The sequence below is a fragment of the Synchiropus splendidus genome, chromosome 2, assembly GCF_027744825.2.
Source record: "Synchiropus splendidus isolate RoL2022-P1 chromosome 2, RoL_Sspl_1.0, whole genome shotgun sequence".
In the NCBI taxonomy this organism is placed as follows: Eukaryota; Metazoa; Chordata; class Actinopteri; order Syngnathiformes; family Callionymidae; genus Synchiropus; species Synchiropus splendidus.
Window position 1 is genome coordinate 15,615,665 of NC_071335.1, and position 21,846 is coordinate 15,637,510.

At 42.0% G+C, this 21,846-nt stretch overlaps 3 protein-coding genes across 4 annotated transcripts; 2 read left to right on the plus strand and 1 right to left on the minus strand.

The window, feature by feature from the left end:
* Positions 1-603: 603 nt before the first annotated feature.
* Positions 604-5,057, minus strand: LOC128754457 (multivesicular body subunit 12A-like). The gene is made up of 10 exons (XM_053857083.1): positions 4,921-5,057; positions 3,780-3,869; positions 2,917-3,000; positions 2,734-2,833; positions 2,525-2,654; positions 2,318-2,458; positions 1,467-1,579; positions 1,338-1,396; positions 1,191-1,256; positions 604-1,124 (listed from the first exon to the last, which is right to left on the minus strand). Exons 2-10 carry the CDS (start codon positions 3,867-3,869, stop codon positions 1,053-1,055), a joined length of 855 nt encoding a protein of 284 aa, XP_053713058.1. The 5' UTR covers positions 4,921-5,057; the 3' UTR covers positions 604-1,052.
* Positions 5,058-6,188: 1,131 nt separating this feature from the next.
* LOC128753703 (pre-B-cell leukemia transcription factor 1-like) lies at positions 6,189-11,560 on the plus strand. 2 transcript variants are annotated; one of them, XM_053855672.1, is made up of 9 exons: positions 6,189-6,376; positions 6,658-6,863; positions 7,520-7,593; positions 9,630-9,865; positions 9,988-10,178; positions 10,239-10,374; positions 10,450-10,606; positions 10,704-10,770; positions 11,435-11,560. In XM_053855672.1, the coding sequence occupies exons 2-8, from the start codon at positions 6,703-6,705 to the stop codon at positions 10,745-10,747; spliced, it is 999 nt and encodes a 332-aa protein (XP_053711647.1). In that variant the 5' UTR covers positions 6,189-6,376; positions 6,658-6,702; the 3' UTR covers positions 10,748-10,770; positions 11,435-11,560. The 2 variants fall into 2 exon arrangements, with proteins under 2 accessions (XP_053711647.1, XP_053711648.1); XM_053855673.1 differs by having other exon boundaries at positions 6,189-6,863.
* A 941-nt stretch (positions 11,561-12,501) lies between these two features.
* LOC128754356 (basement membrane-specific heparan sulfate proteoglycan core protein-like) lies at positions 12,502-16,315 on the plus strand. Its single transcript, XM_053856909.1, has 8 exons — positions 12,502-12,647; positions 13,541-13,684; positions 13,744-13,878; positions 13,955-14,127; positions 15,173-15,359; positions 15,432-15,611; positions 15,678-15,944; positions 16,025-16,315. Exons 1-8 carry the CDS (start codon positions 12,599-12,601, stop codon positions 16,027-16,029), a joined length of 1,140 nt encoding a protein of 379 aa, XP_053712884.1. The 5' UTR covers positions 12,502-12,598; the 3' UTR covers positions 16,030-16,315.
* Positions 16,316-21,846: the final 5,531 nt, after the last annotated feature.

A 21,846-nucleotide genomic window follows, 5' to 3' on the forward strand; every position in this document is an offset into this window, starting at 1 on the left:
TTTGTCTTAAAATGAAACTTGCCCCCCATAAGTCCAAGTAACGTATTCTCAGCGGATTCTCGGTTTGTTGTTGTTGTTGTTATCATCCTAGCTGCCACGTGTCTTGTGCATCAGTGGGATCAGTGGACCAGGAACTGCTGCACTGACAAAGGTTCCATGTTGTCTGGACAGCAAACTGTTCAATTAAATTATAACGATTAAATGCTTAAATATTTTAACGTGTTTTTTTTGTAATTAATTAATCGTATTTAACTCGTTAAAGTCCCACCACTGGTATATTTACAATTTGTTGCGATGACATAACTCGGCCAGCAGGTGGCGGAATCAACTCCGTTCATCCTACTACTACACACTTCTAAATGAACACTCGCGGCAAGATTTTAGACTTATGAGCGATGTTGATAATTTAAGCAGCATTATAGATCTCACTCAGGAGTAGCAACGCCTCCGATGGACGACCTGCACTTGTTATTTTTAAAAGTCAACGGCTGGACGTTGGTCTTTCACTCTTCAGTATGTTATGGAGATGTTTCGTCTTGTTCACACTGTAGATGACTCTTGAGACATTAATTTTTTTTAAAATTTTATTTAGATATTCTTGATTTTGTAAATACAGAGTACAGTGATAAATATCCATACCTCTCAGCAGTGAATATAAAAAAAGAGATGCTTCACATACACGTTTAGAAAAAGCCACTTCTCTCCAAACTGAAAAACAGGTCACTTTTTACATTAAAATGATCGCTGACTTGTAGATACAGAACGGCATCTGACTGCATCACGTGCAACAAGTCAATCAAGTCTCAGTTCTGCCGGTAACTAAGCCAAAAAATGTCAGTTACAGACAGGATTATGCCCTAAAAAGAATAATATAACCCAGTTTTGCCCTTTAGAGTCAAACGTCTTTGGCATTGAGGAATTTACCAAGCCCAAAATTTGTAGCAACAAAATGAAACAGGAAAAACATGAAGTGTTCCACTGGAGCTGGACTGTTTGATGATTACATAGACACGTATTTAGTGTGATTTGGGGTTTGATGTAAAGTGCAAAGGTCACTGAGCGGTCGCCACCAAAGTCCTGGTCCTCTTGGCTGCAGATTCCTCAACAGCAAACGTGTAACTATACTGTAATGAAAAAAATAAGGACTGAGTGCTTTATTGTCCGTCAAGGAGCTGATCATGTGACCTCACCTCATTCTCAATATCCTGAAGAGACTTTATGCGAATGTTGTTCAACTGTGCGTTCAAATGAGGAGCCTTGAAGAAGAACGAAATGAAAAAAATGTCACTGATATTTAGTGTATTTTGTACTAGCTGACCATGAATGACGGATCTTACCATGCCATTTGCACTGGATTCAAACTTGGGGTGGAGGCTAAAAGGAACTCCGTCCAGAGCTGAGGGGAAATAAAGATGGTCAGACCGTAGAATTTGTAATGGGCGTCGCAGAGTTGAGACTCTGAGCACCTGTGATGGTTTGCAGACTTCCATCAGCGGGTTTGTCAACAGTGTCCTTGGATGAAAGACTGTGGCGCCTTTGGCTCAGTCTCACAGGAGGTGGAAGAGGAGGAGGAGGGTTGCTATGGAGACAAAGACAAGCTCCTGAGAAAAGTAGATATAAACACAAGATTTTATATACATCATATTAAGGTGGGTTTCCATGCTCTGTGCCAGATTTAGGAATTGATCTGGTCCCAAAAATGTATTTTATGATGTGATCTGATCTCTTTGACTTACCATGAAATATTTGACTTAACTACATGAGGAAACTAAACTAAACTAAACTAAACTAAACTAAACTAAACTAAACTAAACTAAACTAAACTAAACTAAATGAATGAAGGAGTGCAGCATAAGCATAAATATCTATCTTTGCGCACACTGACTGAGCAGTGACACACTTTTAAAAGTACTTAAATGTTATTCATCTGTCTGGAACCAGATGAATGAAAAAAAAGCAAACACAAAATTACTAAAATTGGAGCCATATTGTTTCACTTTGTAAATGACAAACCACTTATTTAAGTAATGATGATAACAAAGGAAAATTATCAAGAAAAAGTTTTAAAGCAAAGAACTCCTGACACTTTTCTATTTAAGCTTGAGTCACAGAATATGAGAAATAAAAATAGTCATCTTGTCCTATGATTGTTAAGATGACAAATCCATTGTGATAGTGGTTGACAGCTTTGAATGTGAGCAATGTTTTCTTGACCATGAGTCAGGGAATAAGGCCAGTTATTTCAACAAAAGCAACAAAAGATCAGTATGTGGAGGAACTGTCCCGGATACAGTAGACGTGTCCAACAGCACTGTACCTGGGTCTGAGAGGGAACGGAGGTTGCAGTTGATCCAGCGACAGCCCGCGGAGGTCCAGGGACACACTGCGGGGTTTTGCTTGCGGCAGTGGACTGGCAAACGGGCCCTTCTTACACCACATAACGTAACCATTGATGTCTCTGTGGAGTAACCAATAGTGCCATCAGATGGTGACTTAAAAGTCAAGCGTGTGCAATGCAACTCACCCCAAACAAGTGTACTGCTGGAGCATCATTTTGCTTTTGGTGGTGACTTTAATGTCCAACACCGCGGTGTCCACGCTGCCCACAGGGACGACACGCACACACAGGCGTTTCTTTTTGGTAACAGAAGCCTCTGAACACACACACACACACATGGGTTCAACAGAAAGGTCTCAGGAGAAAACAAGCTCCTCTGAAGAGGCGATGCTCACTTGCTTCAAGGTGTTCCTGGATGTAACAGTAGCCAGGACGGATGGAGTCCTTGTCGGACAGCAGCACGATGTCCGACACCACCATCCCTGAAGACGTGGACTAGAAACAGACAACGGTGTAAAAGAATACCTGAAACACAGTGACTGAACCCTCAAGAACAAAGACATGAAACCCATCTGTACCTTGCTGTAACACAGGTAATAGCCAGACCTCATTGCAAAGCTCCGTGTGAAGTTCGCTGCTGATCCGTCTTCTGTAATGCTGATCTGTGGCCAAACAAACAAACAAACATCAGTCCTAAATGAATACATATATAAATAAACATGAAATTCGATGGTAAGTCACTGTAGGGTTTATCAGTTCACCATGACAATGTTTGAGGGATAAACAGTCTGTGTAAAATAGGTATGATGAAAATGGAATTATTTTTATTTGGCAAATTAAAGACATTGAGTTTTAAATAGTCAAATGAATTTACTGTCCTTCAGTAGATAAAAAAGATAAATAGTGACATAGCTTCAATGCAAGAAAGAAGACAAACAAGACACAGTAATAATTTGGTAGTAACAGTTTGAGCTCAACTAATGGAAACTCAAATCAGATAAAATGCCAAGCTACATAGCTTTATGCTATGCCTCGATTAAAGGTGGAAGGAAATCAATCCATTGTTTTTAGTGGGAAAAAGAATACAGCAAATTACTATAGTGAAAATTGCTAGGTGTATTGATCAAAGCCCTGCAATATTACACGACGAAGACAATAGCACAACATAACACACAGGACTTGACACAGACACAAGCTGAGGCACAGTTAGACACAATCACTGTCCGGATAAAAACTGCTCTTCACTCTGCTCCTTTTAAATCTCTGTACAGTGTAGGAGGAACTATTGGATGCACTAAATGCAACAATGTAGCCGTGTTCTATAATGGACAAACAACTGACATACAATTGGTCATGTAAGATACTTAAAATGTGTTAGAGGAGATCGAAAAAAAATCGAGGATTAAGATGTGACCACGCTGAGGGGTAACTTCAGACTTACCAAAGTGAAATCTTTTGGGCAAGTTCCAGTGTTAGACGTCCATGCAACAGCAGTGACTGGACGCACGCCGACATGCTCCATTATGGACATCTGTAGAGGAGACATATATATTGATGAGAAACAGAAGAAACAACTAAAAACATTATCAGTAACTTTCCTCAGATCTCTGGCCAAATTAACTTCAAGCTTTTGGTCCCATTTTTTAACTGAATATTAACTGATAATTTGACTGGTACTGATGTTATTTTAAATCACTGTATTTAGACAACATCACACCATGTATCATAAAGGTGTCAGAAAAAAAACAAATGACCTTCCTGTGACAGCAGGTGGACAGATGTGACACACTGGTTCCACAGCACTCAGAACAAGTTTGGTATACTGCAAACACCCCTGTGACGTCACACAATATGCGACTCCTAGATGAGACAATTTACTTTCATAGCGAAGTGAAAATCACAGAAACTTTAAAATTAGAAGTCAATGTTAAAGCAACACCAAATGACTGACTGGGACCTGCTGTTCTCAGCATCTATCCAGTGAAGAAGGACCATTGTGGGAGCAAATATGTCCATGATCGGACACACGCACCTCGGCAAGTTAGTATTGAACGAGGTTCCTGTTCATTTTCAGGATGGTATGCAAACACGGTAGTGAGTTAGAAAACCTTCCCGGAGTGGAAATGACTCACATTCACGTTTATACACGGTTTCCCTGTCAATATTCCACATCTAGCAACTACTCTGGAACACTATTTCATAAAGATCCAGAGACGACACCGTTTGTTTAAGAGTCTAAACGGTCTTGAATGAGCGACATTTCCTGAGGAATTCTTTAAATGTAACACGAGCATTCGAATTCACAGGGTGGTTACTGTTGTGTTCAACTCAGAGCTCATAGTTTCCATGCTGGTGAACAGACTAAACCTTGACGGTCAGTATGTTTTGAAAACATTTAGTTTCACATACCCTTCAACAGCTGCCACAAGCGAGCCACACATGGAGACACTAAAGTATACGTCCGTGGAAGGTGATCATTTGTTCACTGACAGCACTTCGAACATCTCGTTTAAAATATGACACGCTTTTGTTCTGTTTAACACCGGCTTCCCCACGGCGTCCACACCAGACAAACTACTTACGCTGACTCGAAGCCGATCGCGACTTGACTTGGGCGAAGACGTTTGATAGAAGAACAACTTTTGCGTCAAGAGCAACACTTTCCTGGTGTTCCTCGACAAAGCAGGAAGTGATGGTCCATGACGACTACAACTCCCATCATACCGTCTGACTCATAATGACACTTTGCCATGTGAACACCAGATGGCAGCAAACCGACGCGAATCCTAACGGAATCGCTTCATCGTCTCGCTCAATGCGCGTTATGTAAGTTATCAATGGAACCAGCGTCATTCATCTAATTCACATTTATTTTGGCCCAGCCTACGTTTCATGTTTCCTGTTCATGATTGGTCACTTCATATACATTCTTAACACCATGGCCGTCAATTTAAAATTGAATTTTTATTTTACATCGCATTCTTGGTCGATAAAAACACACCTGCGTCTCTTTGACCTTCCTGTGTCTGTTGGCATGGCAACAAGCAGCGGTGAATGGAGTCGAACATTCCATCCCTGCGAAATGGAAACTCGAAATGGAGATTTGGATATTTTATTTTACCCCGAGAGCTAAATAAAAGCGACTGTGTTAATGACCCTCGTAAGAAATCTACCTGTTAAACTCCCGCCGAGGCCACAGCGGGTTATTTTACGAGTCATTCGCCAGAAAATAAAAATAAAAAACTATATTCATCGAGTTAAATGTAAGGCGTTCGGGGGCCTACATTCTGCATTCCTCTGTTACCCCACAATCTTATTTTGATCACAATGCGCGTTTGTGATTTGCATCCTCTGAGAAACGAGTTGAAGACACTATATAAATACACACATTTTTTATTTGTAGTAAGTTGACTTGCACTTCATATTTAGACGAGAAATTCCATAAAAACTGACCGATTGTTTTTATATCTGTTGTGTTGCATTTGTATATTGTTTCAGAGGATTAATAACATTTACCGTTGTAAACTCGGCGTTAAAAATGTACACTGTAATTTCTGAATCACACATATACGCTAGCATCATAATGGTGAAGCTATTTCAGCGCAGGCATTGAAAGGTACCCGCTACCGTTGTGTGGGACATTCTTTCATAATAAAAGGATGGCATTAAATACAAGTGTCGTTGGAAGGCTAAAATAAAGTTTCTCTTTATATATCATTGTTTTGTCTATTCACTGCGTCTGAGTAAAAGAGTGAGCTGAATAGCTTCGTTTTCAATTCACCGCGTTGTAATCAGCGCATAGCTAGGAATGACCGGAAGTTGTTTTTGATCTGTTCTAGGGAACTTGATGGTGAATTTCCTAGCTTGGCGTCGTCCATGGGATCGGTTCTTGAAACTAAAAATAGCATTAGTTTAGGTTGTAAACGCGCTACTATGGCATCTGCTCGTCTGACGGAACACTTTTAAAGGCGCAGATGGGCGGGACACTCAGATAACACGAGACTGAACGGAGGCAAACGACCACACTGGACCAGTCAGGTCATTCATTATTGGCAACATTTACACGCTTAGTAGCGCATTTATGCTTCGTTTTAGTCATGTTACACCACGGGAAAGAGGAGTGGGAGTCCATCTGACTGAGCATTTTACTGTCCATAAAGGTTGATTTCATTTCTGAATCCATTTCTGCTGCTGCTCCGGTTCTTTGCTTTCGTGTCAAATATGGAGTGGTCTTATTATTATTGTCCCCCAAAGCGTGGCACTGGGTTCCTGTGGACGAAACCAGAAGATATGAAATAACCATTCCCTCTTTATTACAGATAACAGTGTGGATTTCCAGCCACTGCCTGACCAGCCCAGTTGGTATGGAGGACCGTGGCCCCAATGGCCACAGTGATCCAGCTCATGCTGACCAAAGTTTACAAGTTGACTCCGGTCAAAGTTGTGATGGGATCCAGGTGGATGTTGGACACATTCTTCGACAGATTGCCATCACAGATGAGAGTCTGGACGAAGCCCAGGCCAGGTAAAAGCAGAGAAGCTGGTTCAACTCAAGTGGCGGTGTCTCCCATGTGAACAAATAAACCCTTTGAATAAGGACCTCACCTGATTCAAACACACGGTTCTGACTGTTGTTTTTTGATTTCAGCCCCATTAAAGCTTCAGCTATTGCTACCGACTGCTGCACCACGTTTTTATGATGATGATGATGATGATGATGATGATTATTATTATTATTATTATTATTATTGTTTGATCATGAAATTAAAATGCGTTTGATATTTCCCGAATAGACCAGTATTTACATTCAGACTTTCTGGAGGCAAATTTTAAATGGTGTTTCGTTTCAAGTCACCCAAACATAGATGTACAGTAGACTCCCGTGCTTCATCGGGTCCTTATTTTTTAAGTTAAGTTTTTTATTTTTTTATTATTTTTTTTTTCATCAGTTTAAGGACGTTTAACTTGAACTGTGGCCAGTCTCTCAGTCTCAGACTCTTAGCGTCACTATGCCGGACAGATCTTGAGTTTGGCGCGTGTCTAAATTCAGTGAAGTTATTTATGGTTAGCACTGGTTTGTCAATTCAGTTGTTTATCAAAGAATGAGTGAGTTTGTGTGGGAAAAATGCTGTATTCTTAGTGATACATTGTAACTACTGAAGCACTGTTTTGACACTTTAGGAAACTGGCGCTCAACTGTCACAGTCTGAAGCCGGCCCTCTTCAGTGTTCTGTGCGAGATGAAGGAGAAAACAGGTGAGTTGCGAGCGTTTATAAAACAATTTAAGCAACAAACTTAAGCACATTTCTCTGAATTTTTAAAGGAGTGTTAAACTTTAAATTGCCTATGTTTTGATAGTTTTATAATGTTTTAAATATGACCCTAATTTGCTATACATACATGAAGTAAAGGAAAAGGTTTTTCTTCAACACAGGAATTTTACGATCTGTGGCCCTGTTAATGTTTTCCTCTTTCTTCAAAGGAAGTGTGCTCATACAACTCCTCTGTTTGTGATTATGTTTTGGCCATGTTCTCCTCCAAATGCTCAGATGGTGATCAGGCTAGAGGAGACACTGCAGGACGAGCGTCATAACAGCAGACGCTTTTGACTGACAAATTGATGGGAGCCACAAGATCTTCTAATCTGGGTGACTGACTTTAGGAATTTGTACCAGTAAGATGATGTTGTGACACAGCAGCAGGGAACACAAAGGGAAGGTGCCACTGCGACAGTCATCCAAACCTGCTTTTACTCTAACCCTAACAACCCTAACCTGGTGGTTTGATGGTGGCTTTGATCAATACTGACAAGAGGTGGGACTTGATTTAAAAAAGTGGTCAAATCCATTTTGTAATTCAATGAATTGTGACTTGTTGCATTATAATATTTCATACCGGAACGATCAAATCTGTCCATAAAAGCGTAAACATCAGGAGCAAACTCTACTGTATCTAGTACACAGAACAACATTTCTGAGCTTTATTTACTCTCCTTCATCATGGATGTTTTGGTTTGGACGTCACATCACATTTTATGAAGTGGTGAACCTGGAATTGGTGACAGAAAAATAGATTTTTTACAGTAATAGATTAATCCAAATCAAGTCTCAGAAATAAAAAAGTCTTTCAATGAGTGTAATAACCATGTTTATATGGGCTGACACAATAAGATCGATGGAACAATGACTTTACTTCCTAGATCCTAAACTGACAAATCGCAGTGGATCAGCAGCTGACAGTATAAAGATAGAGGCACATGAACCAGATGTAACGGGTGAAATACAAAATGATAAATGACAGGAGAGATTTCCTGTTCAAACACTGCAAAAAGACATTTAGATTTTTCTAGATTTTGCATCATGCTGTATAATGTGCTTGCGTTGATGCTCAAATGGTGGCGGTGTGGTTTCTTATTTGTAGTCCGAGTTAGATATGAAGGGAGGCGAAGAAGAGAGTGTAGGCATGGTGGAACAGGTGGAGATGACTGTCAGGAATGGTTTATGAATGGAACTGTAGCAAAGTCAGAAGTAAGTAAGGAAGTGTGGAGGCATGAGAGGAAGACAACCAGTGAGGTTCGAGATGGATCGAAAAGATGGAGTAATGTAATTATTGGACAAAATCATATTTAATACTCATCACTCTCCTCAAAATTCTGATATTATTGGCACATTTTAAATATATTTTTTTCCACCATTCATGAGTTTGACTCATTGGAAACTACATTTGAGTTGTCTCCCAACTCAGGCGACTTGTTATTTCTAAAACCTTCCATCACCCAGGATGTTGCTTCTCAGGTAAGATGTTCAAGTCTGGGTGCATATTTTCGCAGCTGTCATTCCCCAATTGTCTGATGATGAATGGCCGACGGGTCCCACATCAGCTGGGTAATTGCCAACTCATTTGCATAACGACACATTAACAACCTCTCTAATGAGTACTATTCTTTTTATTGGGTCTTGAGCTGCCCCACAAAAGCAGGCGGTTCTCAGTGGGTGTGTCAGCGGCGCGTGTGCTTTCCTGGGTTAACTATACCAGGGCATGTTTTTGCTTGTTCGGTGCGGCATGTTGGGTTTCAGAAAGTCTAGCAGGAGTTTTATGTTGAGGTTTTGAGTTGAGTCGGGAGACACACTGAAACTGGAAAAGATGACGCCACATTGATGACATAAAGTCAGTCACATCTAGTATTGTTTCCTGGCTGAGGGTCTCCAAGCAGTCGTAACGGAGCCACCTTCTAGGACTTGATGTCTCTGTTGGCACCGGATGCAAAAATGATCTCTTGCTTTCTTCACAGCTTTAAAAATGCCAATACAGGAAAAAGAGGACCCTCCAGACCCACAAGTCATGCGACTGGACAACATGTTGTTCGCTGAAGGGGTGGCCGGCCCAGTCAAGGGGGCGGCGGCGGCTGCCTCCACTGCCACCTCAGGAGGGATACCGGACGATGAAAGTGAAGAACACGCCGACTACAGAGAGAAGCTTGATCAAATACGACAGATTTATCAGGCTGAACTGGAGAAGTACGAACAGGTCAGTTCTTTTGGTTTCACCACAACCAAAACCTCCGGATGAAAAATATTGTTGTGTCAAATATCTCCGTTTCCAGTGCTTAATATTGCAGTATTGATGCAGTTTTTATTATCTTTTGCCAGGCGTGCAATGAATTTACAGGTCATGTGATGAACCTGCTGAGGGAACAGGCTCGTACACGACCCATTATGCCCAAAGAGATCGAGACCATGGTCTCGGCAATACGTCAGAAGTTCACCGCCATCCAGACGCAGCTGAAACAGAGCACGTGTGAAGCCGTGATGATTCTGCGCTCCAGGTTCCTGGATGCCAGGTGAGAGCGTTTCCATCTCATTTTTCATGTCTCAGCTAATCGCCTCCTTCCTGCCTCCAGGAGGAAGCGGAGGAACTTCAGCAAGCAGGCCATTGAGATCTTAAATGAATATTTCTACTCCCACTTGGTGAACCCCTACCCCACTGAGGAGGTGAAGGAGGAACTGGCCAAGAAGTGCTCCATCACTCCAGCCCAGGTCTGCAATCCAGGTTCAAGATTTTTAAAGTTCCCTGTTGACTCACTGACATTTTGTTTTCTTCCATTGCCACAGGTGGCGAACTGGTTTGGAAACAAGAGGATCCGATACAAGAAGAACATCGCCAAGTACCAGGAGGAAGCCAACATGTACGCCACCAAAACTGCTGCAGATTCTGCGAGTCTGTCTTCACAGACCAGTCAGTCCAACTCCCCAGCTACACCAAACTCAGGTACTCAGTCCTCCATGTCAACCTGGTATCTACAAGGTTTGACCCAAGAGCTTGTGGTTTTGTAGTGTAACTGGGAGTGTGTTGATGTGTTCACCAGGAGGATACACATCCTTTTCCTACGCTCCTGATGACAGATTATGAGAGAAAAATCTTCGTCTTTCCAGGTAGGGGACTGAGGTGGATGTTTTTGCAAAAATAGTTTCCAAAAAACCTGATATTTAAGCTGGGTTCTATGTAAACTATGACTTATTTACTGACTTTTTGTGCTGCCAGTATTTAAACACCTACTTCAGTGGCAGCTTGAGCTGCACTGCAGGTTAGGATGATTTCATTCAACATTTTGACTTTATTTGTCCTTTCACTTTGTGTAATAGCAAGTGTTTTTGTTAGTTTACGTTGTAATATGAAATGACCCAAGTATTGTGAGGTTCAGGCTGATACTCTCCCCTTATTGGTTACTGCTCTGTATTGGCAGGTATATAGCGATATGATACGTATCTCGTTGTATTCCCATACATTCAGCAATATATTGTAATAAGAACCATCATCTTCAGGGGGGAAATCAGATAATGCTCTACAATGTTTTGTGCATGAAAAAGAGTTTATTGTGATGACGTCAGCCCACTTTGACTTTCGGTTAAATCTCACAAATCAACAAAATAACTCCAGTGTGTAAAACAAAAAAGTTAGTATTAAACATGTCACAAAAAACAACAACAGAATATCCAACCTGGTTGAGGAATTGACCATGTATAAGGTGAAGAAAGCGTTTAACTCCTTGCCATTGTTGTTGTCATGGATGCCAAGTGCTACTTTTTTCTTCCACAGGTCCATGATGAGTCCATTCCCTCCATATCTGGACACAAACCTCACTGACTACTTAGTACTTCTTATGTTCTTAACCATGTTGACTTTTTTATTAGCATGTTTTCCACTTCATTTTGTATACATTATATATATATATATATATATATATATATATATATATATATATATATATATATATATATATATATATATATATATATATATATATATATATATATATAAAACGAAGACACTAAGTATTGCATTTTTAGCCTGCGAGAGGTTCATGGTCTCCATGCAAGAGTTCATCATGATAAAACACAAAGATGCACTCTTCTTGACTTTTATGCATGTCAGAGTTTTGTGGCTGTTGATAATGATGTATTCTCTTTAATAAAAACAACCAAATGAAAGAATATTTTGCATTTTTGGCTCATCGTTGCACTTAGACACACACATATATTTCTCACAGCGAAAGAAACAGTTGTCATTTTTTTCAAAATAAATGAAGAACTGAAATGCTTCAGTTGGTTTCTGTCTCTGTCTCAGCCCCTTCATTGGTCTCCGTCTGCTCTGGTCTCGCCACAGTCTTGTTCTGTGCAGTACATCATTGTTGCTGACATAATCACATGTTTTTCATGGGAAACAAAACACTTAAATCTTGCTGTTAAATCTCCTCAACGTCTGTTTAATCATCTACTTATCACTGGAAACTGCAGTCGTGACTATCTCAGTGATGACATCAACATGGTTTTTGAGGCTCAAAGTCCACTTGGCATGTGCAACATTCTTTTGTGAATATTCATTTTAAGGCAACAATTATGAATTGAGTAGAACAAACAAGCTTGGATTCACATCATTTTAATTTAGGAGATAGTTTTGCTTATTTATATCCATTAGCAGAGCCAAGTTTTCAAGGTTGAATCTTTAGCTTACTGAAGTGTAATAGATAGTGATTTATTGTTACCTCTAGCAAAGCTGTGCTGGTTTGATACACAAATTATTTTACCCCAAACAGATACAGATGACTACTGAGACAGAATTGCTCTACCGCCGTTGTTCCAGTGTGACTGACCCTGCTGGTCAGTGTTTGTGTACTGAAGAGGTGAATGGTAAGTAGGTGGGCAAGGTTAGAGTGTTTTTTTGCAGAGGACGGCCAGCCAGCCAGACTCTGCTCTCTCCACCATGGAGTTATCACGGGCTGCTCTGCTGCTATTCTGTCTCATCTGTTCAGGTAATGCCTTCTTAGTCCACATATCTTTGCCATTGACTTTGTGTTGTTTACGAGAAGATAATTCACTCTCATATTTTAAAAGTTAAAAGGCTGACTGTACTGGTGTATTTGCTCTTGAAAAAAACAAAACAAACATGCATCTAAAAATCATGTGCTTCGAAAGCAATAGATAATGTCGAAGCAATGTTCAGGATCTTACCAATTGCAAAAAGGCTCATATGGGGATAAACAAACAAACAAGCAAACAAAAAAAATACAATAAATAATAACATTAATAACGTTTCTCTACTTTCAAAGTTGACCATTATGTTTTGTGTGACTAGGAATTTAGGGTGTTGCCCTGTAAATTGTGACGTTAAAGTACAATTCTAGATAGTAAAAAAAAAAAGAAAGTTGAAAAGTTTTAAGGAAGTAGAACTCAAATATTTCATTGTTCTTATCTAAATGTCTATTTGCACTTGCAAAGTCTTTCTTCAGTGGTCAAAAGTTAGCGTGTTATTTATGCTAATCCATGAACAAAGCTAGTGAGGCATGAACAAACACAACTCTTACATAAGCTGCTCAGCAAAAGGCTTTTATTCATCAGAAGTTCTGTATTTTCGACCAGGCTTCTAACAGTGTGAGATTAAGAAAGTATTTTGAAAGACTATCTATAGGTGCAGAAACCCAGATCTATTGTGATCAATACCGTTAGCACGTTAAAGCTAACACAAAATAGCAGTTGGTTAGCATTCAGCGCTCTTCATGACCAGGAAATTCACGTGATTTACAAGTCAAAAATTATGAGAGAGAGCAACAAAATACATGTCACTGCTGCTTTTGTACATAAATAATGTTGCATTAAAAAAGTAAACTTATAAAAAAGTAAGCTACATGTATGTTGCGCCCTGCAGCGAGTGGTCAGCCAGTGGTCACGTTAGAACCCCGCTCCATCACCGTGCGGCAAGGCGAGGCAGCCAGCTTCAGGTGTCAAGTCCAGGGCCCCGCCTCATCTGTCCAGCTGGAATGGAAAAGAGGAAATAACCAGCCACTGCAAGGTGAGCAGCATCTGCTCGTGAGCACATCAGGATTTTTCATGCTCTGTTGCTCCCTCCAGATAACGTAAAAATAAGTTCAAATGGTTCGCTGCTGACCGTTACCAATGCACGACCCGGAAACAATGCGCAGTACCACTGCGTGGCCACCACCCCGGCGGGTCGCAAATCCGTCACGGCCGCTCTGCATGTCAGATGTGAGTGCATCGAGGCTCCGGGCTTACTAAGCCAGTCAGACTTCTAGTATGAACCTTCTTCTTCTCTTACGGTCAGACCCACCTAAAGTGAGTGTTGCACCAAGCGGGCCGATACGAGTCCGGATGGGGGAACAGCTGTCGGTCCAGTGCCAAGCAACCGGGAAGCCCAAACCCAAACTGAGCTGGAGGCGGCAGGGATCCACCCTGCAGCTGGTCACTGAGGAAGTCGATGGTGTCAACACTATAAAGGTGGAGTATTGATATATATATATATGTGTGTGTGTATATATATATATATATACAGTTGGTACCTCGGTTCTCGACCACAATCCGTTCCAGACGGCCATTCGAGAAGCGATTTGTTTGAAATCTGAATCAGTTTTTCCCATTACAATGAATGGAAAAAGAAATAATGCGTTCCAAGCCTTAAAAGAGGCTTTTGTAGGAGTGAATGTAGAGTGTCTGCTGCAGGTGCGCTGTTCCTCTATGTGTGTGGCCGCTGCATGTGGGAGGGGTTGCCGAGTGAGTGACGTCTCTCCAGAAGTGAAGAGGTGCCCGGTGCGTGTCCAGCTCTGAATGTGCGCTTCTGTGCAGTTTGGCTGTGACAAAGTCATAAACCAAGTCACGCTCTGTCCCAGACTCGCCTCATCCCTGTCCCAGCTCCAGCCCACAACAGGACATCAGACCCTGGAGTGGAGAGCGAGCACCTCCCCTGTGACACTCTACCACGGTCCAGTGCGGAGACAGGAAAGGTTTTACACCTCAATATGAAGAAAAAACAGCCAGTAGATGTAGCTAACGGGACACGTCTGCATACAGAGGCTGCGTTATACACAATAACAAAGCGCGTCGTGGGTCAGCTGATCAGTCCACGCACGTTATGTTTTTTCCGGCTTTTTTCGGGGGCGTTCGAGTTCTGGATTTTCGTTCGAAATCCGAGGCAAAAACATCTCGAAATTTTTGTTTGAATTCTGATTTGTTCAAAGCCTGGGACGTTCGAAAACCTAGGTACCACTGTATTATATTATAGACTTTCAGGATCAACTTCATATTGGCCCCTTTTAGAGGAATGTCAGCGGAGATAAGGGGCCTGACTGTATAATGTAAGAAAAGCTCTTTTTTATTATTAGATATTATGAATTTATTATTTGCTGTTTTGCTCTGACCTCATGAGGACCACATAAATGCAAGCCAAGGGCTGCCTGTGGCCCCCAGAAAAATAGCATATTATGTTCCAAATATGACCAACACTTCACCACTCCGTCCTTGTTATCATCTTAATCTGCTCCCTCAGTGGCCGGTGCTACGGTCAGAAGACTCGGGAGTGTATATTTGCCAAGCTACAAACACCGAAGGAGTGTCAGAGGTCAAGGTTGAGATCACAGCCCAGGGTGCCCCTGGAGCTCCGCTAGCATCGGTGAGCCCCACGGAGCTGACTGCAGTGGAAGGACACACGGTCGTCTTGCGCTGCCAGGCCACTGGTGAGCATTCTATGTTTTGCCTTTGCTGTAATGAGGCCTGTCAGACTCAAGGTTTTGAGTTTTCCTCCTCAGGTTCACCTGCTCCCATCATCACCTGGTCAAAGCTGAGGGCTCCTCTGCCTTGGAAGCACACAGTAGATGGCGGTGTTCTGACACTGACCAGTGTGGGGCGCCAGGATTCAGGCCAATACATCTGTAATGCCACCAACAGACATGGGTACAGCGAGGCTTACACGCAAATGGAGGTGGAGTGTGAGTACCTGAGGAAGCGTGTCTCACTGTATCATTCTTAGCGGTAACTCTTTGACTCACGTGCAGCTCCGCCTTACACCACCATCCTGCCAGAGCAGGTCAGGCTCCGGCCTGGAGATGCCCTGCAACTGCAGTGTCTGGCTCATGGTTCTCCCCCCATCCGCTACGAGTGGAGCAGACAAGGAGGAGGAGGCATGCCAGCAGGGAGTGACGCCAAGAAGGATGGGAAGCTGAACATCTCACAGGTCAGACTTGGAGACGGTGGCACATACAAGTGCGTGGCCACCAATCACATCGGCTCCAGTGAGGCGGTGGCCAGAGTCATCGTGAGAGGTCAGCTTCACTCCTGATCACCCCGTATGGTTTTACCCGGGAGCAGTGTACATAATATTTGTGAATGTTTTCTTTCACAGCTTGAAGCTACGGTGGAGTGTAGCGACTGGAATGATGCTGAACCACATAATACGTGCCCATCTTTCAACAGCAGAATTTAGAACTTCCTTTCTTCTCACAGATATACATCAAGCAAATGTTAGATTTTTCTGATTTCTTAGATTTGTCTGCAATGGATCAAGCACTGTTGCATCTTCTCCAACAATTGTTCTAACATAATTCTATTATTTGTCTTCATAGTGCAGAAAACTGTAACATTTCAAATAATTCTCCTTGTGATTCAACTGCCACAATAAACTGCTGATCCATGGGGTACTGTGAAGTTTCATTACAAATCACACACACGTTTCGCTGTTAATATTACAACAAACAAAGAAAAAGAATTACAACAAAAAAAATTAAAAATGTTTATTTTCACAGTATATAAATTAGCAGAGGGATTTTACCTCGGTAAAATATTTTAATTGAATTTAATGTAATTGAACAGTTTGCTCTCCAGACAACAAGGAACCTTTGTGAGTGCAGGAGTTCCTGCTCCACTGATCATGCTGATGCACAAGACACGTGGCAGCTAGGATGATAACAACAACAACAAACATGGAGGAATCCCTGAACAAAAGCAAACAAAAGCATCTGTTTGCTTTTGTTCAGGGAGGTTTTTCACTACACAATGGCCAGGGTTTCCACTACTCTGAATGTACTTGAAATTCTTATAAAATTTAAATTCTCATCCAAATATTTTCAAGACATTAAAAGAGCTTTAGTTTAAATAAGGTAATATAAAAACTTGAATATAGACACCATCGTGATTTATTGTACTATTGTCAAACTGATGCAAAATAAACAATATTTTGTTGTTCAATGGTATATACGGGTCCATCATTTGATTCAGTAATATACCAAATTCATTCAAATTGTTCATTCAACAACATTTCGTTAACACTTTTTATTTCAATTTTTTTTTTATAATATATAAATACATTGTCGTGTATGGTCCTTTTAATATCACAAAAATAATAAAAATAAATTCAATAGAACATTCCAGAAATATAAAATCTTGAATAAATAATTACAATATTATAATAGCTGATACTATACTGTACTGGTCAGATATTTTGCTTTTATTTGAAAAGAAAAATAGGCTTTTCGGTTTATTTTCAAGGTTAACAACTTTGGTCCACCACTAGATGGCAATGTAGGCTATACGACCAATAATCTTCCGCCATACTACATGCAAATCTTCTCTACTATTATACCAAAATTACACTTGTAATAAAGCAGCATAAAATGATTCGCACATCTACTCAGTTTCCTCCTCCTGCAAAGGCAAAGTTCAGTTTGCTCATGTTGCACAAAGACACACCAATGTTGCATAAACCAAGTGTTTGGTTGCCATTTGGGGTTAGTGGCTGCAGCGTTAAGTTGGAAAAAGGGATCTAATTTCCACAGCAGCTGCCAGGCACAGGGCTGTGTGACTGTGGCGGCGCTTGTAAAACACCCAAGATTTACCCTTTCCACTACATCTCCTTCCATTTTTACAAGCATCTTCAAAGCTGGGGAGGAAACATCTGCCCTCTGTCACAGCTCCCCACCCCCATGTTTCACAGACGGAGAGGGAGAGAGGGTGGCAGCCACATGCCCTTAAACTGCAGAAACCTCACTTGCAAATGCATGACGTTGCCTTTGCAAGGATCGAAAAAAAAAAAAAGTTATTTTGTGGCACTAAAGACAAAGTCGATCGATTGTGTCATGGTGAACCAGAGCAACAAGCACACACAAGTGTGGAAATGAGTGAATGATCTGTGAAATAATGAGTATCATGTTTCTTGAAATCGTCCCTCGTGCCCTTTGCCGTGTGAAACAGCCATGGCGACTGTAAGCACTTTCCCAGCCTGAGACACACAGAGTCAACAACTTCAGTGTTTTCTCGACTGTGGGAGGAAACAGGAGTTCAACTCACACAAGCACATGAGGAACATAAAAACGACACTTAGAAATCACCCAAGGCTCACGAGTTAGATTTGACCCCATGACCTTTCCTTGAGGCTGCAGCAGGAGATTTTTTCATCAGACATATTCAGAAATTCAATTTCAAATCAGCCTTTCATTCGATCTTGTGAGGACTTGGGTTGAGCGGAGCGGCGTTCACTGCTATTGCTGGACTTCAGTCCTCTTTCATTCACGCTTGAAAGGCTGGAAGAATCTTCAACCTAAACCCTCCAGGTCGGTTCCACTAAAAGCAGCCTGTATAAACAGAGCAGGCCCCAGCCATGACAAACTGATGAGAGCCAGTTTGCCTTTAGTCAGGGTTTAAAAACACAAGTGTTATAGAGACTAGGTTCGCTTGTTCGGTGTTGTATATCTCCATGTGATGAGCACATGGCAGCACTGACCAGGCCATTTGGGACGGAAGAAGTGATGTGAGTTTCCTTTTCAGGAAGTTTCAGGAGGACATTGGCGGGCAGTCGCCATGGCTACCACCTGGCCAACATGATAAGCCACCAGGGTCAAACACTGTGTATAGTGGCTGATGGGGGAGATACTGAATGGAGGTTCTGTATTGTCTCGCAGGCCGGAGCAGAACCCATTCGTCACTTACAAGATTTCAATCTGAATTCTTCCTGTGTCTTATGCTGCAACAGGAAGCCAACTCAGGAGCCTGTTTGGTCTAAATCAGCCGTGATGCTTGAACGTACCAGCACTTCAGCGTTCCCATCTGTGGAAATACAAACTGCTGACAGGAAGAGCGCTGCCCCGGGGGAAGCGAGTCGCAGGGAGAGTAAATATGGGCCGCATGACTTTGCTTCAACTCATAGTGTGGGGTGATTTATAAATCTGTTCAGAAGTGTAGCCACCATTTCCTGTTACCCAGTTAACCATCATCCAGATGCCTGGCCTCCAACAATTTCTGGACTTAACCTCTTGTAACCCAAGACAGAAATACATCCACTGTGTTCTGAGCAGGTGTCAATATTATACAGTCCACTTTGCTACAGTCTTATCTACGCTGTCTTGAGTCACACTGCTACAGATAAGGAGCAGAGATCCAGATTTATACAGTATCTAGGTCACCATGATGGCCGACCAAGTAGCTGTGACACAAAATGCAAGCAACACTTGGCCTTGTATCTTAGTCCCTGAACTTTAATCTGTATTGTGGTTTCCTGAGTTGCCAGTTCTCCAAAAAAAAAGACACTGCTGCGAGTGAGGTACCAAGTTTTCTGCACAGGTTTGTGACGTCTATTCATCCGGAGCTTGATGATTAAATGTGGGCTAAAAACTAATTCAGAACAAAATAAATGACCTCAAAAATATGAGGAGAGGAAAGATTTAAAATATATAAATGTTGTTACTGAAGACATTTTTAAACATATACATTTTCCTTTATTTGTTTCTGCGCAAAGCATGACAAAATATCTGAGTGCTTTAGTGTTTTTGACAAAACAAAACAAAACAAAACAAAACAAAACAAAACAAAACAAAACAAAACAAAACAAAACAAAACAAAACAAAACAAAACAAAACAAAACAAAACAAATATAAAAATCAAGCTGAAGCACAGTTTCGCAGCAGTTTCTGTAAAGATGGCTCCTGGGAATTTGTCCGGGCGAGTGAACCTTCTTTCACAAGTGGCCACAATAGCAGGCACAAAGTTATCTGGTTTATCTCACTGCTACAGTTCCCACTGTCGACAGATAAAAGGGTTTGTATGAGGCACAGGGACGTTTTTTTTTCAAACAGCAAACTGTGTTAGACATGGTTTGGTGTGTTCAAGCGCCAGACACTGTTACCCACAACCTACTTCAAGAAAAACCAATGTCAAAAAGGGACATTCAAAATCACAATTCAGAATAAGAATATACTTCCTGGTGAGTAACTGCAAATGTGCTCCTTCCTCATGAGGATCTTCAGAATATATGCGGTTGTCTGTGATGCAAGGATGGACCACGTACCCATCAGATCAGAGCAACCTGGAAGCTTGTTTGGAAAAGAAAGGTGATTTTCCAGCTTCAGGAGACGCGAGGATAAGTCCCTGATGTGTCACGATTCCTTCCTGGATCACCTCCTGTTTTCTTCATGTGTTTCCAACCCACAATTGAAGTTCAGTGTATAAACCTTCTGTGCAGTTTGTTACAGTACGTCCAGCACTGGACCTTGCCTTCTGACTCAACGCTTTAGATGTTCTGCACTTGTGATGAATCAAGTCAAAGTTGCTCAGGAGTTAGTTTCACTTCATGGATGTGTGTCTGTTCTGACCAAAGGGCATGAACTCCAGTCTCCCTTCCTCTTCCTGTCCACATGTGCGGAAGCTCTGTCTGTCTTCATGGGTCTGCTCTCTTGTCGCCACATGTCTGTCTGCTGCCAGACGATGAACATCAATGATGGCCTAAACAAGGATGGAGTGATGGACGGGTGAGAAGCGAGGTCACATCAGCTTGCTTTTCTCTCACTGATCAGAGGCTCTGGCGCTTCACAGACGCAGTAGCTGGGGTTTACTGACGCTATTAACACCAGCTCACAGATTTGCAGGAGCCAGTTAGTGGCCAGGTGCTTCCTGCTCAGCAGAACTACTCTGACAACATCTGCATTATTCATTTGTCACTTAGACTCAAACTCTACTGCAAGATTTACTCGTACGCTGTGTTGTTGCCATGGCAACCAGCGTCCTCTTCAGTCCACCAACCTCCTTGAAACATAAACCACTCAGACTAATGTAATCTGTTTTTTAATTCGGGTTCTGCTCTTCGTCACGGCGTGTGCGACTCTACATTGATGTCACGGCAACCACAAGCGACTTTATTGGTTTTCATAAAAACCAAACCTAGCAAACAACGAGGCGGCGATGAAAGTGAAATGCAGTCCGTTCACCGTAAGATAAACAGTGATTTGAAAAGGAGTTAATAGAGACAGATTGTTTATGCCATCCTGCCACTCAGAGCTGTATTGACTCATTTATCTTATTGTTATTACCCTTACTGGGTTGCTCCCGCCCCAGTTCACCAGGCGAGAGGCAGAGGACAGCCAACCACACGCACACAGACCGACAACCACACAAAGCTTTGAACCACCAATTAATCTCTGCCGATTTTGGACTGTGGGAGGAAACCAGAGTGCCCAGTGGAGACCCACAAAAGCACCATTACTCTGCACAAAACATTTTAATTCAATAAATCACAGAAACAAACGCAAAACAAGGCAGGATCAGACATGAAAACGTTCAAGGTTGGCACCGGAAGATCTGTCCAACATGGCAAACTTGCTGGAAAGTTATTCTCAGAATCCAGGTCAAAGACAGTAGGAGGGTCAACAATACCAGGATAGCAGAGAAGGGGGGCAAGTCAAGAAGTAGGAAGTGGTGGTCGATGGACAACAAGGTAGGAAGGTGAGAGGTCACGGGGAAACGTCACTGAAAGGAAATGTGGGTGGATACAGACCTAAATGAGTCGGAGGCAGGGGAGGTGTGAGTATGAGCTGATTGCACCACAGATAGTGAGGGGTTTTGTTGGTGTGGTGCGGGCAAAGCTACAACTTCTGCGGCAGGAAGGAGCAGCGGCGAAGGCTCCGCTCACATGGCAGCTTCGACGCCTCCTCGGCTCAGTAACAGACAGCGCTCTCTGTCTCAAAGTAGCCGTTGACTCAGCTGAGTCTGAACGCAGCTTCTCAGACGAGACAATAATGAAACCGTTCAAACCTGCGAGGCAGATGGAGGCTCTCCTCTACCTGCCAGGTGAGTCAGCGGGTGAACGGAAATCCCTCCTCTCAAGTGAAAATCTCATGAAGAAGTGTATCAATTCATGTCTGATCATGAACGACTGAGCTTTGTCTTGTGTGGCTCACTCTA

Bases quoted from the DNA above. Each gene is read 5' to 3' on its own strand.
- LOC128754457 (XM_053857083.1), bottom strand. From the start codon at position 3,869: ATGTCCATAATGGAGCATGTCGGCGTGCGTCCAGTCACTGCTGTTGCA. The intron at 1,580-2,317 runs GTACAGTGCTGT...TTGTCTCCATAG, and splicing joins CCGTTCCCTCTCAGACCCAG to CAACCCTCCTCCTCCTCTTC. The intron at 1,125-1,190 runs GTGAGGTCACAT...TTTTCATTACAG, and splicing joins TTCAGGATATTGAGAATGAG to TATAGTTACACGTTTGCTGT.
- LOC128753703 (XM_053855673.1), top strand. From the start codon at position 6,703: ATGGAGGACCGTGGCCCCAATGGCCACAGTGATCCAGCTCATGCTGAC. The intron at 10,179-10,238 runs GTGAGAGCGTTT...TCCTGCCTCCAG, and splicing joins TCCAGGTTCCTGGATGCCAG to GAGGAAGCGGAGGAACTTCA. The intron at 10,375-10,449 runs GTCTGCAATCCA...CCATTGCCACAG, and splicing joins GCTCCATCACTCCAGCCCAG to GTGGCGAACTGGTTTGGAAA.
- LOC128754356 (XM_053856909.1), top strand. From the start codon at position 12,599: ATGGAGTTATCACGGGCTGCTCTGCTGCTATTCTGTCTCATCTGTTCA. The intron at 13,879-13,954 runs GTGAGTGCATCG...TCTTACGGTCAG, and splicing joins GGCCGCTCTGCATGTCAGAT to ACCCACCTAAAGTGAGTGTT. The intron at 15,612-15,677 runs GTGAGTACCTGA...ACTCACGTGCAG, and splicing joins CACGCAAATGGAGGTGGAGT to CTCCGCCTTACACCACCATC.